General features: G+C 42.2%; 1 protein-coding gene across 1 annotated transcript in view; it reads right to left on the bottom strand.

The window, feature by feature from the left end:
- Positions 1-15,996, bottom strand: part of LOC118341445 (rho guanine nucleotide exchange factor 26-like) — a gene marked incomplete at its 5' end in the record, with an annotated part of 29,728 nt that extends 13,732 nt beyond the window's left edge. The window contains 11 exon segments of the mRNA XM_035679691.1: positions 4,346-4,500; positions 5,874-5,963; positions 6,378-6,452; positions 7,017-7,146; positions 7,317-7,469; positions 9,957-10,117; positions 10,349-10,405; positions 12,605-12,747; positions 12,839-12,890; positions 13,609-15,196; positions 15,761-15,996. Of these exon segments, the coding sequence (XP_035535584.1) occupies positions 4,346-4,500; positions 5,874-5,963; positions 6,378-6,452; positions 7,017-7,146; positions 7,317-7,469; positions 9,957-10,117; positions 10,349-10,405; positions 12,605-12,747; positions 12,839-12,890; positions 13,609-15,099 (2,507 nt within the window).
- Positions 15,997-17,978: the final 1,982 nt, after the last annotated feature.

Here is a 17,978-nt window from a genome sequence, read left to right as displayed (position 1 = left end):
CACACACACACACAATGAGACACATGAAGACGAGGAAAGAAAGAGCTATTCCCAGTTTGTCTCTCCCAGTTGGCCGCGTGACCTAAATTCACCTAAATTCATTATTCATTACATACCTCACATTTACTACTCCACACACACACACACAGACAAACATGCTGACATGCTACTGCCTGGGCAAATACCAACTATAGGTATTTCATCTATTGTAGTGTGTGTGTTGTGTGTGTGTGTGTGTGTGACACTCTTAGATAACACTGCTGATGTTTCACATTCAGGACTCATGGAATATGTAAATGTCATTTTATAAGCACGCACTTACATGTCTGGAATGAGTGTGTTGCGTGTGTGTGTGTGTGTGTGCGTGTGTGTGTGTGTGTCAACCCTGTCACCTTTACATTACATTCATATACCACTATTTTGGAAAAGCAAATAGGTTTTAAAAGAATATGTAAATATTAACACGTAGTGTAACTAATTCCATTTACAGTTACTTTAGTTAAAACATGACTCCTGTTGTCACGTCCTACTGATTTGAAATCCAACAGTCCAATCACATCCTTGGATTTATGTTGCGATCGTGGAGGAAACTAACATTACTTTGATTTTAACAAACAAACCTGGATTGTAATGGAGGACAGCAGCATATGATATATGGTGGATGAAATGTGACAGATCCTTGGGGGAAATAGCGGTCAGGGGCAACAGAAGACCCTCAGATAAAAAAATATTTCTCTAAATGACAAAAGATTTAGTTTTATTAATTTGAGCCATGTGTGCATTATATTTAGTATGTAACTCTTATAGATTAGGCTGCAGAGAAAACCCTGTTAGACTGAAGCCCAGCTGTGATTACCCTGACATCCACACAGAACATGTGAAGTCGGATATTTGGGGAGAAAAGACGCAATTACCAATTTTGTGGGAGAGTAGCAGAAAAGTAACTACTACAACTACTATGAAAATGTAGTATCTGGGTGGCTGAGCTGGTGTGTGTATGTGTGTGTGTGTGTGTGTCTGTGAGAGCTTTGGCACATGCAGCTTTATCTCTGTCAGTATGTAACTAACCCTGTCTCCTAGAAATTACATTTGTATATCACTGAATTGTATTACATTGTAGTGACAACCTACCAGGATTATATTTATGTAACACGGTGGATGGCGGGCGTACACAGTGCAGGACTGTCACACCAGGGTCTGAGGTTTGCAGCCAGAGTACAAAGGCACATTGGTTAACTTAATGTTTATAAAAGAATCTTATGTCTCGAGTCACTGCTTGAACAATGCTGTAGTCACTACGAGTGGATTGTATCCCAAGATAATTTTGGCATAAAACCAATGAAATACGTTGTCAACATTTTATTTCAGATTAGTTTGTATATAAACATAATTCCTAGGTGACAGGGCTGCTATAACAGTTATGCATCATTGAATCATGTGCTGCAGAGTCTTGAATAATGTAACAGGATTTTTGTTCTATGTGCAACCATCAGCGTAAGGGACTTATGAGAGACAGACAAAAGCAATTGTGCAACATCTGTGCAGCAGATGAAGGAGAGGCAAATATGTAATATATGTAATTTCAACATATCCAGTTCCCAGCACTCTTCTTCTTTCTGGGAACTGACACACTGTGTTGTTTCCTGCTTTATGATGGTCACCCCTCTGATGTCATCGTCGTGTCACCACCACCTCCACACACTCAGATACTCTGAGCCACGTGTCTGTGTTGAGCTGCCTTTGTGTCCGAGTCTAACTAGACTGTGAATCCCCATGGAGGAGAGGAGATGGATAACTCAATAAACACAAGGAGGTATCTGACCCTGGAACAAAGCACATCAACTGACAGGCATCCAACCACCCGCCGTTTTCCCTCTCTTCCTTTCTGTTTGTGTCTGTTCCTCCATCATTACCCACTTTTCTGCCGTTCTGTTGGCGTGTGCAGCTCCTCTCTCTGGCTCTACACCAGTGATATGTCTGTGAAACTGCTCTAGGCAAGGCTTAAACATGAAAACTGGCCTGTCTTATCAGCTTCAACCATAAAAGAAATGCTGTAATAACGAGAAAAGCATCCAACCCCCATTAACTGAGACACTGTAGATTGGTACGATCACCAGACAGTTGGTCGGCCCACTACTTTGGTCCAGACTGAAATAGCTCAACAACAATTGGATGGATTGCCATGAAATTTGGCTCAAACATGCATGTTCCCATCAGCTCGAATGAACTTTACTGAATATAATTGGTTTGATAATTTCTGTAACTTTCCCAAAACGACAATCCGACTTTCACACCAGGGTTTAAACTTCTCTCTCTAGCTCTCTTTATTCATTCTTTTAAACTCTTTCTGTCATTTTACACGTGAACAACATTGTGAAACACTATGAAGGAAGCAATCCACTTTTGATCAAGCAGGAAACATCACTTGAAACCTGGTTGTGCTCAACAACAGATTGATTCAAATCAAACATCAGATAAAGAAAAAGACGTGAAAAATGTGTGAGCAGCAAGAGACAAATAACCCAGTTAAGCATGATCTGTGATATGTACCCTGAGATACACTTGCTTTTAACTACACGTTCGAGTATGCATGATGGCTCCATTACGTATCCTGCATCCATTTGGGCGGTTGGTTGAGCACAACCTAAGAAATAAACACAACGCATCCGCAACACAGATGTGTGGTTAAGCAGCAAGTATATGTCGGGCTTTAGGGCTGCAACTAACAAGCTTGTTCTGTCCGACCAACAGTCCAAAACTCAAAGATATACGATTTACAGAACTATAAAAACACAGATTAGCAATAAATCCTCACATTGGAGAAAAATTGCCAATTAATTTTGTAGATCACTCAGATTTATAACCTTTATTCCTAAAAAATTTCCAAAGCCGAACCAACACAGATCTGACGTGAGATTTAAACTGAAGACATTCTGAAGTCATAGGTATGTTTTCTCTTTACTGTGTAAGTGCTGTGGCTTTTTGACCTTCTTACCCCCTTCCTTCTGGTGTTCATGGTATTCCTAGAAACGTAAGCTCATGAAAAATGAAGCCAGAAGGATTCAAGCACACAGAATTATTGCATTTGGCAACAAAGTGCAGTTAGCTGCTTGTAAGCTGTCCCCCCACACTCTCCAAGTCATAATGGCAGGGAAAAAGCTATTATACCATTATGTCTAGGAGGGTTTGTGACCTGGCTGTGCCTGGCTAGCCTTGTGTACCCCTGGTGTGTTTGTGTTTTGATTATTGCAGATGGAGTGCAGTTGAGTAGCGTGCCACAGCAGGGCTCCAGCGCTCCCCGCGGTACAAACCAATATTATAACAGCTTCTCCCATTCAAACGCACACACACGCACAAATACACACTCTGATTCCGGAGCACTCCCTTTCCCAAATCCCTCTTCCAAACACAGGCCTGACACCACGCACTGTTGGAGTCTGCCGTCCCGGATCAGATTCCCAGAAAAATATCATATGGTATGTTTCTTTTCTTTCTCTTTTTTTAATGATTCTAAGGAATTCTTATTCTGAGTGGCGGTAAAATCAGTTCCAGACACAGAGGGAGATGGACGGGAAGGGATTTTGTTTTTTGGCAAAAATAGAGACACTTGTGCATGTGCACCCACACTATACACACGCAAATGAAAACCACATCATTTCAAGGAAGTCCTCTTTATGGCTCTCTTCATGGTGTTCTCTAAAACTAGAGGAAACAGAGGAGGGGAAAGCAGACTCACTGACAGGGCTGACAATATGCAGGTCTACTAGCTCCAGATGATTCATAGTATCAGGACATGTTGAAACATTCCGAAAAACAGGCTCAGGTTCATAATGCCAAGTCGCAGCAGTTTCAGGTAACTGCACCTGTTCAGCTTAATAAACAAAGCGATTAAGTTGTGGGGGCAGCGTGGAAGATCAGTCTGATTGTACCATGCATCTGCGGGTGTCAAGTCTCTCTCGATATTTTAAAATTCTTGGTCACACCTGCTGATAATGACCGTGAAGCTATTGTTTCTGTTCTCTTTCCTGTATTTGAATTGTTTTGCTTTCAATTCAGTGTGGACTTCAACAACTGTCCTTCATCTAAACAGGCTAATTTCCCAGGGCAAGTTAAAACGGATGGAGAGGACAATATTAACCACCCTCAGGGTCATCATCGCATGCAGTTCATACACTCACACACAGTGAAAGCCAAGGCTCTTGGTTACACTTTCACCCTCAACATGTCAGAACAGGTGAGTTATGAGCTAAGCCTGCACACCAAGGCCACACTCACACCAGCCAAATCAAACACAGACGCGGCCTGTACTGTACCAGCGGTTCTCTGCGGTCTCGCACACACTCACCTCTTCTTCCTGGTGACGATGAGGACGTCATTGAAGAGGAAGAAATACACCTGTTGCCGCGACGTCCGCTTGAGGAAGATGCCGTTGTCTTCCACAAACGCAGTCAGCTCTCCTCTCTTTACCATCCACCTGGAGGATGAGACCAGCGGGAAAGGCTGGTGGAAGAGAAGAAGAATTATGTGATAACAGGAAAAGTCAATAAATCTATCAAATAATGTATTTTTAAAATGTCTGTAATGTTGTGGCTGTCAGGAAATGCTAAATCACAAGTTGTGTACATGCATGTGTGAACAGCTGGCTATGCAGACTGAGAATATGTTCGCTAGACATCTGTGAATCCCAAATGTGCCAACAGCTATTTCCCACACTACTTAGACACACTTGAGCCTGCCAAGCCTTGTGTGCATTATGTGTATAGATACTGGCCAAGTGAGTGACGCTGGTGTGCTCTTTGTATTGCTGTGTCTGCATGTGCGTACATGTCAGTGAATAACTGCACAAAGCCATGTTCTACATAATACTACCTTAATTAATAAATACACATTTAAAGAAATAGTTTAACATTTTGGGGAAAAACTCCTATTTACTTTATTGCAGAGAGTTAGATGAGAAGATTGATACCACACAATACATATAAAGCTACAGCCAGTAGCCGGTTAGCTTAGCTTAAAGATTGAAAACAGGCTAATACAGCTAAAATTCACCTAGCATTATCTTCTCTGACAATTTTCTGCACACATTGACTCCAGGTTAAGAAACAGTCAGACACATACTGCCATAAAAGACAACGTGCTGGATGCCAGATGGTTTGTAACACAGAACCATTTGGAAAGTCATTGGAAAATGTTTGGAAAGGGCAAGTAACTGTATGAACCATCTGCCTTCTGTGCCATTCTTTACTCTTCTTTCAATGAAGAAATACTGTCTAGTTCTTATATAATTGATGCTAGCAGCATCTACACTAACCTCTATATACCTATCCCCATAGGCAAACCTTTTTCCTAAGGGTGGTCTGCTTCTGATTGGCTAGCACTCATTGCCTTCATTGGTTTGATTGGTTAAGTTTAGGCACGAGAAGAGGGATTGGTTAGTGTTAAGAATGTCACATAAAGCATAACATGAAGCCAATGGCACGAACGTGTTTTGCGTCATTGCATGCGCATGCACCAAAAGAACAAAACGAGTAGACACTCATAAAGAAATCTGCTCCACAGCGCTACTAGAGGTCAAAATCTCTGCAGGATACCTTTAATAGGTGAGCTTTAGATGTGTGGGTTGGTGGATTTTGGTTAGTTGTTTCGTCCAGTTTCAGAACTTTATGCTAAGCTAACTGGCTGCTGGCTGTAGCTTGATATTTACAGCACATATTTACTAACTAACTCTCAGCAAGAAAGTGAAAAAGCACATTTCCCAATATTTCGGACTATTACTTAAAGCTTGTTCATGTCCGTTGTTAACCAGGTGTTTTCAAAAGAAATCCATGTTGCAAGTGTGTAAAAAAATTTAATATTTTATGCCATATCCATACCTTGATCTTGAACTCCAACTGAGAGTTGATAGTATACATCATCTCTGTTCTCTCCATTGTGCGAGCTCCTTCATTACACTTCCTTACCACCTGTTCACACAAACGCATTCACATACATACACAAAGGGTCTGTTAATTACAAAGTACAGATTATTTCTTCTTTTCAACTTGTATCTATTTATAGTAAAATATCAGGCTATGACGATAGTTAAAGCATTCCTTGACTGATGTGCTCAAAATGATTAAGCACAAGAAATGTTGGAAATTAACTGTTTTTATTGTATTTTTGCAGAAGATTTTTCACCTAAATTCAGCATTAAATAGGAAGTGATTGCCTGCCAGCTTGATCCTATGCTCCTATGTCTAAAAGGCAAGTCTCCTAAGGCATTGCATCCCTATACTACATATACAGAAATAGTAAAGATATGTATGGGTGGTTAAAAAATTATAAAATCCAGAATAACTGTGTATAACATTTCTGGTTAATTCCTTAAACCCACACACCTTGCTGACTCCTTGTAAAGCCTTCTTACAGTCTTCATATTGTGCCGAGTCTTTAGGTGTCTTCTGACAAATTGTCTGCAACAAAAGGAGACAGGGTGTAAATCGGTTACGCTAATTTAGAACGTAAAAAACCCACATAAAACACGTCCATGAACAAAAACAAAAACCATGAACAAAAACCAATTCATTGCACACTCTATCAAAAGAGTATAAAAGTAAGAAGATATTGATGCCTAAAGAAAGCTGTGGGAAGTGGAAGGAAACCAAACTTTCTCATGATCCAAAAGCTTCTGAGTGTACAAGCATAAACCTCAGAGTCTCTAAGGAGACACTGACAGAAGACGGGAGAGAAGAGGATGAAAATTGAGCAAGAGAGAGGAAGAGAGGGAGGCACAGTAGGGACAGAATAACATGGTGCCAAAGGAAACTAAAGAAGAAATAAAAACATTAAAAGGAAGAAAGAGAAGTTTAATCAGTTAAGATTATTAGGGATTATGTAAGGTCACACAAACATCTTTGAGGTCAGAACACACCCCATGTGGAATGAGTCACGGCAGTATGAATAAACAAACTGTTGCATAAGAGTGAAAGTCTTGTCATTCCAAAGCTCATGCTACTGTATGTCTTCAGTGCACTCACATCCATGAGCAGGGGCAGGCGAGTGATCCTCTGCATGGGCAGGATGAGGAAGGAGATCATGGGGAGGTTCCTGCAGTCTGGGTGGCCCTCTATCCTGGTCAGCACCTCCTTGAAAACTGGATTCTTGGACCTGCACGAGAGGACGGAGGGAGATAGGGTGTTCACAGAGACAGAGAGAGAAAAAAAAAGAGGGAAAAAAATGAGTGAAACTCCCTGATTCAAAGTGTCAGGACACTCATGTTGGATCAAATCCATGTGAGATATGATAAGAACTGTTTGTGTGTCGGCTCGGTCACTCACACCAGCCTCTGCAGGGTTCTCTGCTGGTAGACCTCATTGGAGCAATATGTGACGTAGGGATCAAAGTTGGACAGGGAGTGCTTGCAAACGATGTCGCTGATGTCGTCGATCACTATGTTCTGCTGGTGTCTTTCCTCCAATTCCTTAAAAAACCTTAACACATGATGAATAAGGGTTAGTATGTCAGGGATTTACAACGTACATGGCAACAGCTTGAGTCAGACACGTCAAATCACGAGTCATCCTTCACTGGGGAAAATATAGGATACAATGACAGATACAAAGTCAGGAAGGCAGGAAGCAACGCCAACACCTTTCGTCTAAACCCGCTGTAAGATCACACAAAAGGAACTCCCCACCTCTTAAAATAGACATAGCCTACCATTAACCATAACACAGAGGCTTTTCCTCTTCCTGAGCACCACCAGATGGCCGGTTTAACGGCACACCACATGGCCAGCTTCAGGAGAATAAGTGTTTTTGCATGCATGATCCAAGGTGACAAACAGGAAGCTGTCCCACAGACACAGGACGCTGACCATGACCGGTTGGACTGTGTTTGAGCTCATCTGCAAAAGCACCTCTAGTGCCCCCACCTAGCCCCCTCCCTAACTACTCCATACCCTTTCTAATAAGGGCATGACCGCACAGAATAACAATACACACACACACACACACACGTTGCCCTGCCCTGTGGCCCATGTCCTAACGGTGTATTCCGGGCTTTAACAGGTCAAGGCTGCTCAAGTTCAGGCTGCACTCCCTCCTGGGGCAAAACGTACTGACCCATATAACAGCCTGTTGTCAAGAGGCAAGAGAGGGGAGTTCAATCAGGATGATGAAAAAAATGGAAAACTTCATTTCGTTTGACTCTGTGTTATGATAAAGTATGTTATGGTTATGAATAAGGTATGTCATCCTGAGGCTTCAAATGAAATACAATCATTTGTATCAATCAACTCCAGCATTTAAAATACTCAGCAGCCCTCCCACTGACTATCACACACAAACTACACAGGAGCACACAGGTGGAGTGATATTTCTGCTGTTTTCTTTGAGAGGCTAAACTCAAAGCTCAAAAGTAAAAGTAAAACATCTTGTCTAACCTGTGCTACAGGCCAATTTTTATCTTAAGAGCTGCAGTCGCTCTGCCCCCCACTCTCTTCCCTGGAGCTATGCAGGTCTCAGTATTTGGGTGGGAAGGGTAAAGTATCACATTAATGTGTGTGGCCTGTGTAAGGAATGAGAAAGGGGAGTGAGATGGGTTGCAGCACGTCTGAACACCGGAAGGAGTTTTTGAGGGATTTTCAGATACCACCATTCATGAAAAGTGGCAATGAGGTGTAAATAAATGTACAAATACTGTTCATGTCAATCCACATGTGCCTAATAAGCTGTAGAAAGTAAGGAGTAATATTTGTATAAGCTGTTTTTCCTTCCTAATAATGGAAATGTACATGTAGATGGTATACTGCATGCAATGGGGAAATCTTTGTCTCTGGGGAGGGGGCTGCAATCCTGACATGGAATCCTTAAGCAAATGTCATGAACAGTTGCACAAGGGAGGCAGTGAATGCTCTGCACATATGCACACACACACACACACCTTCACTATAACAGACAGAAACTACTAAACGGTCATAAAAAGGTTTTTCACGCTTACATTTGTCAGCTCTGCCCAACAGCAAGACTAATGCTATCTTCATTTCACACTTAAGTTCTTTTAAACCAGAGCTTCCAGCGAGCCCCCTGGTTAAGATAAGTTCCAGACTAGCATTTAAGACGGATATCATAATCAACACTGAGAAATACACAAAACTCAACACCTATATCATAGTCGCACTTGAGGCCATTATCATACTGAGCAGTAATCTAAAAAAAGAAACACACGACACATATTAACCTAACAAACAACATATGGGGTCTGAAATCCGTCTGTCAATCATTTGCAGAAATAATGGAGCCCGGTGCTACACAGTTACTGCTGAGGCAGCACACACAGTTTTCATCAGTCTCAACTTTCATGGCCTCTCATGCACGAGTGTTTCCATCGGTTTACGGGATCCTTGGCAGTTCATGGTTACCTGGCCATGAATGTCATTAAACAGTCCACACGCATGCACTATAAATCATGATGGACAGGTAAACTCAGAGGGCTCATAGCAGCAAATTTTGGCCATTGCATTGTTCTTAAACACACATACACATTCAGTCTGCTTTTGAGCCAAGCAGCAAGGAATGTTAATGTTGATAAATGCAACTATAATTAAGCTAAATTGTTCTTTTTGTTCTTTATTGTTTTACTCAATTTGCCTCTCGCTTATTCCCAAGCTCTGTTTTCTGTCTATCAGCAAGTAACCTCACATACACAATGAAAACAACTCTGACAAGGTAGAAACATCAGGCTGAAAGAATGGTATCACCATACAGTAAATAGTGTTTACCGACACACCTCACTTGAAGTGAGTGCGGTCTACCAACTGTTAAGTGCTGTTAAATAAGAAAAATTACATAGCTCATTAGCAAAAACCAGAAACCACAAACACTGGAGACTTTTAGGGAACATGTAAGATCAACCTAAAAATAACAACCAGATGATAATTCTGTCTACAGAAGTTACACAACAACACAACCACTCACTTTTTGCTAGCCTCACAGACGTCGGTGATGTTGGAGAAGAGGTGGTGGTGTTCAGTCTTCGTCATGGCCTCGCTGAGCTCTGCGGAGTTCTTGAACATGCGGATCAGGATCTCCAGACTGTGCAGGTAAGAGTGCTCCGACGAGATCACCTCAAAAATGGACTAAAAAAGGACAACAGAGAGCAACAGGGAGGGGACAGGAGAGACCAAGAGAGTAAGAAGGGAGAGACTTAAAAGAGGGTTCCCATGTTTGTGTTCTTTTTTTTGTCCCCACAATATTTGGTTTATTTACATCCATTTGTGACTTTGAGTGCTTCAGTTAAAGCGTACATGGAGCCAACAATTGGATCATTCTCACTCTGAACCAAACAAAATGAAAAATATCATTCCTACCTCTTGTCTTTTGCGTTCCTCCTGACTCATCCGGTCAGAGAGACCCCTTTTCTTTACCTAAACAGAAAACACAATTTGTAGGGGAAAATGAGAAGAACAATTTCAAAGTCATGTAAAGATTTAAAATACAAAGTCACACTTGTTTGACTACACTGACAAGGTTTTTTTGTTTGCATTTATAGCGTGTGTGTGTGTGTGTGTGTGTGTGTGTGTTGACACAGAGAAAGGAGCACTTTGCATACCGTGCTGAATAGAGAGCCATTGAAGTTGTTGTATAAAATCAGAAAAGAAAGATCTTCTGGATGAAGAGGTGTAGAAATAGAAATTTTGTTGTATCCAAAAACCTCTAAAGATAAAATGGGCTGTGCTGCCGAAAGTGATAAGGCTATGGTCGAAGAAATACGGTTAAGGAAAGGGAAAGCCCATGTGCATGTTGGTATGCGGCTGGCGAGATCTAGTCAAGAGATATTTGAATTCGACTGAAACAAAGCAATCTTTTGGAATGGACTGGGTGTGGAGTTCTATTGAATTAATAAGCCTGTGGCTTTGTCAAACTGAAGGTAAGGTTAAACAAAAAAAACATGCAACCGTCTCATGTGTCACCACATAACCAACACAACCTTGGGCATGTTCACTTTATAGTTTCCCACATCACACATGCAGGCAGAAATCAGGGGAGGCCATCTTTCCTTACTTCCAATAGCTTCTCATCCTGTTTTGGTGTACAAAGAAGTGATACTGCTCCCGTACAAGCTTTCCCTGTCTCTAGTATCTGCCTGGCAGCCCTCAGCAAACACTGAGAACAAACACACCTGCAGACCAAACATCTCTAGTGGTTCTTTCTATTCCTTTCACACATACTGTACATACACTTCATCACTTGCTCTTACTTTCCCTTCTGTCAAACCTTTAACACTCTATATCAGCAAAACCAGCTATCAAAGTAAGGCTGTAAGGTTTTAGTGTGCTAGCAACTATATGCCCTGTCATGCCAAGTGAACTTTATCCTGTTTCACTGGGTGTAACTGAATCAAAATCAAAAAGGAAATTGTGTATTATTCAATAGTGAATTATAAGTTATTTTTGGATGCTCAAATCTATGTTTACTTGTTTGAAGCACAACAAAATAAACAAATCTTCAGGCCACTTAAGGGCCATTGGAGAAGGTATCTTCCAAAACAGCTCCAGGTAATGATTCCTGAATGAAAATGCTGGGGTGTGACATTTCATGTAAATCTAAATAACGAAAGACACTACAGGGACGGTAAGTGAAGGGAGGAGCTGAGGCAGAGGAGACTAGTTGGAAAGGCGAGACTCACATGATGACAACTTGTGTATCTGGTTCTTGGCTTTAACTTGAACTAAACTAATTTCCTATCACACCAGTGTCGTGCCAGCATTTCTTACGAAATTTGAAAGTTTAGGGAGTATCGTGTGGTTTTACGTAATTTACTGTCTGGCCAAGCACATTCACGCTAACAGAAACCACAGCTGTAAAGCAGCTGTGATGGAAGAAGAGAACTGACTCTAAAGCTAGAGTCCTGGGAATGTCAGTCTCAGCTCAGTTCACCCCTGTGCCTTGATGGTATACACGAGAACAAAAACAACCAGAGGAACTTTGTGAATGTTCTCTACTTTGAATCAAATTTCCCATTCATTAGAGACTGTGTGCATATCATTCTTTGCCAAGCAATTTTAGAACTAATCCTAATTGCCTCCATCTATACCCTTGCCTGTTTTCCCCTCCTCAACAAGTAAACAAACAGATGGGAATGCCTAGCAAGAAAACAAAATAAGCTAATTCCCTTCCTCTGTATTCCTCTATCCCTCCGTTCCAGTCCCTAACTATATTACGTAATGCAGAGCCACCACACTCCTCTGTAGAGGCAACATTTTAAGCATATTTGCAGTCTGACGAGTATGTAGAGTTTGCCAACACACTGGCATTAGGCCCAGCACTTCTTCCAAGACTTCCTGTGGGTCTGGCTGACTGTCTGCCTCCCTGCCTACCAGAGTTCTAGATGAAATGCTCCTGTACTCCCTGATAAACAGAGTGAAGGGCAGAGGAAGGCAGAAACAGTGGGAGGATGGGTATGGACTGTGGCCAAACTGGATATGACAGCATTCTTCAGAGCACTAGCATTCCAAGACTCCACAGGCACAACACTAGTGTGGACACTAGCCCGTATACTGTATGTGTGTCTGTGCGCTGGATGTAGAGAAAGGGTGACAAAATATATAAAAATTATGTCTGACCACACTGAGCTGACTCCAGGAGGTGCGTATAGGTCTGTACTGGAGCACGATGCCGCTATCGGGTTTGGGTTCTCTGGAATCGGCATCCTCATCTGAGTCGTTATGCAAGGCCTTCTCCTGGTAGTTCTGGTACAGCTCCTCCTCTGAAACATAAATTTTCATGTTAAAGTTTTTTAGTAGTAGTAAAATTAATGTAAAACTATGGTGCAGACAAAACAGATAGACGTTTCTCACCCTCACTGTCAAACGTCCGCTGAATGGTCAAAACTTTCTTCTTATCTGGACTCTGAAAGAGAAACACAACACAAATGTAATCACTTCTACAAACTCTGAGGGGGCCAAACAGCTACACATACAAATCTTAAATGAAACAGGCCTATGTACCTCTGTCACCTGTCCATGACCTGTCTGTGCCCTTTCTAGTGACCTCCTGTCTAATTACAGAGCCACTGTGTATATTAGTGTGTATGTGTGGGCATAGTGTCACATTACGTCATGTCTCCCAACAAGCACATTAATTGTTTCAGTTTGTTGAACAATACTCGGCCTGTGTGGTAATTTTACAATTTGGACTTTATCCCCCTCAATGCTGAAGAGTCGAAGCAATCTTTGTGCACAATCAAATTTAAACCCACCAGAAGTATTAGGATTAACTAAGTCAAGAAATCTCAATCTGCAGATGACAACTAAAACTGATTTCTTTTGCCATTAATTCCCCTAAAACTTGTTAAATAGAGCCAGTACATAATCTATATAACCTACAGAAAGTCAACTCAAACATGTACAAAATAGTTAAATTCAGATCATAAAACATTAAAGATAAAAGTTGAAACTGACTGGTTTTTAATTCCCTCATGAAAAATGTATGAAAGTAACAGAAGCTTTTTGAATACTGTGGGAGATTTAAACTCTTTTCCTTCAAGAGCAACAGTGTTTGTTTCTTGAGTGCATCCCAACATGTACCTTCTGAACCCAACACAAACAGGACAAACAGTTTTACACACCTTGTTTTTTCCCAAGCTCGTAGGCTTATCTTTCCCAGGGCTAGTAGGCTTTGAAATGGCAGATTTGGGTGTCCCAGGGCTGGCAAGTTTTGGTGTTCCAGGGCTGGCAAGTTTGGGGATCCCAGGGCTGGCAGGCTTGGCTGTTCCAGGGCTAGTGAGGCCAGGACTTACTGGGCTGACAGGTGAAGCTGAATTATCCCCATCTAGTCCTCTGATGACAGGCTGGGACAATCGATGGGCCTTTGGATCTACCGAGGGAACTTCTAAGTCTACTCCACTCACAACGGCCCTCCTGTAAGACGTACTCCTCAGGCCTCTTCTTAGTGTCCCTGGACTCTCACTTTCCCCCTCTGCCCCCTCACCGTGGCCTCCTCCTGTAGAAAAATAGGGTCCTGTTTCCACCATGCTGAGGGTTTTTAATGCTCTCTTGGAATGATCCAACCCCAGCAGCCCTGCCAAGCCTTGGCCTTGCTGCCCAGGGGGGGGTGCCTTGTTCTGCCGAATATCGGATGCTAAACCCTTGGGAATGAGCTGCTGGGTGCCCATCTTTAGGGCAGCAGGGCTGTGGGTGCTGAGAACAACGTTGGGAGGGGGAGAGATAGATGGGGAAAGCGAAGGAGAGGGTGAGGTGGAGGAGAGAGAAGAAGAGGAAGAGGCATGCCTGGTGTCCTGTGAGGAGGCAAGCAAGGACGAGGACTGTCTGTGGAGCGCCTGTCCTCCATCAGCTGGCGACGGGGAGCGTGGGGTCGGGGGGTCTGAGGAGGTGAGGGAAGAGAGGGAGGGGATGCTGGAGGTGGAGCTGTGGGATGGGGTGGGGGTACGCCTCGCTGGAGGAGAGGGGCTGGATGCCGATGAAAGGGAGCACAGTTCATGGTGGTTGTAGTTGCTGTTGTTGTTGTTGTTAGGACTGCATGGAGACGGGACAGGAGAAGAGAGGTTAAGAGGAACTGGTTCATGCGATGGCGAACTCGTCCCAAATGCTATCTGGTCTTTCTGTGAGCTCAGACCGAACTGACTGGACACACGTTTCTGGGGGTCCTGGAGACGCTTTTCAGGCCATACTGTCCCATTACTGGTTTTCCCCTTGTCACAGTCTCCATTATACACTCTATTGTCCAGTGAAGCGGATCTGCTATCCTCAGACCTAAATTTAGACAATGAGAAGAGTCCATTGGAGAGGTGCCCGATGCTGATGCTTCGAACAACTCTGGATTTCCTGGAGGGTTTGTGCAGAACGTGCTTTAACACCACAGTGTTCTTGCTCCAACGCGGTGGCGTGACCAGTTTCTCAGCAGGTTGGCTTAAGGTTAACGAAGACTTTCCTCTGTCCTCCACAGGGAAGTCCGTCGTCATGACCCCATTTAAGTGGTAACTGAGGGGTCGCGGTTTGGGTTTGCTTGAGTCCTGGGGTCTCATACAATTGTCTGTGCGGCGTTTCCACAATGGGGTGATGTTTTTATTGGACAGATCCACATCATTTCCATTATCCATTGTCCTTAAGTGTCTGCGTCCTCCTCGCTATCTGCGTCTAAACCTACAGGTCACAGTGCAAACACTGCAGCCCTGTAGAAAACCCCTGATCTTACCCCTGAAAGGTAAATAAAAGAGAGTAGTACCAATCAGTGTCAAAGAGGTCAGTGCAGTGACCAAATTCCCAAAGTTTACTCATTAACAGGGATTCAGTGCAGATACTGGCAGCGAAACTTAAAAAAACAGATGAGTGAAAAAGTTATTGAATTGCGCAAAACAGAAGCCAAGCCAGAGACGACAGCTGATAATGCTTTTGTATATGTTCACTGAGGTGAAATGGCCTTCTTACAAGCACAAAGCTGACAAGATATTATTAGCTGTGAGCAATCACTGTAATATTCCAAAAGGGAAACGAAGGACCATGGAAACAGTGAGACCAAGTATTGTTTTATCCTCTGTTGCACTTAAAAAAATCCCAAATTATTTAATCTAGACCTCTTGTTTGTACAAACATAACTAATTTAACAGGTATAAAACAAGCCACAGGGTGTAAAGAGAGTGTCTGATTCAGCTGTACGAGAAAATTGGGTTTTAATAGGTTAATTTGTTGTTTTCAGTAGGTTAATTTGTTGTTTTCAGTAGGTTAATTTGTTGTTTAGAATTTTAAAAGTGTCCAACTTACCTCTAATCAGTGGCTGTGCAGCAGAATGGGGTCATTGTACCTGCGCTTGCCGTGAAACAAACCTTCTTTGGCCGATTTACAGAAGTTAATGAGCTTAATCCAACATGGCATCGAAACCAAATGAAGTTTGTGAAACTCGAGTTGGAGCCGCAGCGTTAGTTACTGTGAAGTGTGCGGTCGGCTGGAAATACAGCAGTGCGCGCCTCTGAAGCCCTGCTGCCTGCGCTGAGGAGTTTCTATCAGGAGGAGGAGGAGGAAGAGGAGGCGAGGTGGAGGATTAAGAGGGAGGGGAACAGAAGCAAGAGGGAAACAACAGCACTGCCAAATGCACAGAAAGTCACCTCAGGTACTAGGAGTACTGTGCTTGAGTTTGTGTTTATCAAAGTGGAGGGGCGCATTTTTCTTTTACATTAAGAGTTTTATAAAGTTGCACGAAATGAACAAAAATAATGGCGTTAGAGTCTGGTTAAACCTACAGGATCATATTATTTTAACTAGCTCCCATGTAGTAAATACACACTCCGGTTAGGTATCGAAAAGTACTGAATTCCAACAAGTTGCACAAATACAGGATGAATAATGAGCTACTACATTGACCCGTTGCTGTTGTGCGCCATCGTGTGTTTTGCGGCGTAATCGCAATATGTGCACACAACAGAGAAATTGTGATTTTTAAAAAAAAATGGCCCCAGTAGCCAATTTAGAATGCACTGCGAATCAGTAGAATAAATATACAAATATTCCTAAAATATTCCAATACAACCTTATGGTTTGTCCGGTCATGTATATATATATATACATATATATATAATGACCTCTCATATAGCATCCATACAATATCCCCTTTGTCCGTTTGTTTTGCAGTTGCTTCTAAAAAGTATGGAGTAAATAGAGGATCTGGAAGGATTTATAGTTTTATATCCCAGCTTCAATAAAAAAAAAATTAAAAAATGGTGTTGTGCAATTCGAGGCTGTGGTTAATTCATGCTGAAAATTGGAGATTGCGAAACACTGTGTGACAAAAGTATTTTCTCATTAAATCTATCTTAAGACATAGATCAGTCACTCACCCCAAAGTCGATGCCAACTTTGTTAAATGGGGTTAACCGGTACTTGCTGTGAGTAAGTGATTAGGTTGACACGCTGTGTGTGGATTGTACCCCACCACGTGGCTCTTGTGCGCCAGTATTTCACCTATTTGACCGCTAAGGGGTGCCATTGTAATGTTTACCAATCATCACTCAGTGTATGGAAGCACAGAGGAGACTTAAGGAATCATCATTCTACAAAGTAAAATGTTTAATTTAAGCACACGTTATTTATATGCTGGTGACAAGTTGAGCTCTGTGTAATTGCAGTCCAATGACAAGAAATATCTTCCCAATTTCAGAGCCGTCTGTGAATCATCCTGAATAATACTGGGTTTTTGGGACAAACATCAGGCAGGCAAGGCAAAGAAGTGAGTAAAGGTCAAAGTTCAGGACAAATCAGTTGTCGCATACAGTGTAAACATACAGATATAATTAATTACAGTGAGCAAGAAACAGCTCACACAAATCTTCACATAGCGGTCAGCTGACAGCTTGTGGAATTTATTTTTATTTTTTTTCGACATGTAGAGGACAGGGAAAGTTGAATTGAGAATAAAACACAAGCCAGGAACACATTATTTAGTGTGTGTCATCATTTCTTCCCTTCTGTGCATTTTTTAAAAAACGTACATAAATAATGATGCTTCTAAACATGGCCTCCGTCCTTCTCGTCCTTTATCACTCGAGTATGCAACATTGCCCAGTGACTCCCACATAGATCCACAGCAATATTAATGTCATCACCAGACACGTTACCACTCCTGCATTTATCAGAACAATTCAAATGAACATCATTATCATTTTCATTAATTACCACAACAATCTTTCCATCCTAGTACAGAACATACAGACCACATGTGTCTCATGCGGTATGACAGTCCTCATTATGTTCTAGGAGGAAGTGCAGCAGCCTATCCTGTTGTATTGTTTCAAAGGAGCTATATATTTCCTTATGTTGTTTGGTTGAGAAAAAAAAAAAGATGTTTCCTCTTCCATCAGACAAGACACTCACCTACAACTGGAAGGCCAAAATGCACAAGCCCCGCGAGCCTGGGAACATCCGCCCTGATGAAGAGTTTTTGAGCGAGATGATGCATTGCAACACTGTTCTACTGATCCTGACCCTG

The sequence above is a fragment of the Morone saxatilis genome, unplaced genomic scaffold (assembly GCF_004916995.1).
Source record: "Morone saxatilis isolate NCDOM2014 unplaced genomic scaffold, NCSU_SB_2.0 Contig8, whole genome shotgun sequence".
Classification (NCBI taxonomy): Eukaryota; Metazoa; Chordata; class Actinopteri; family Moronidae; genus Morone; species Morone saxatilis.
Note: the sequence above shows the minus strand (reverse complement) of the source record. Positions and strands in the feature narration are given on the sequence as shown.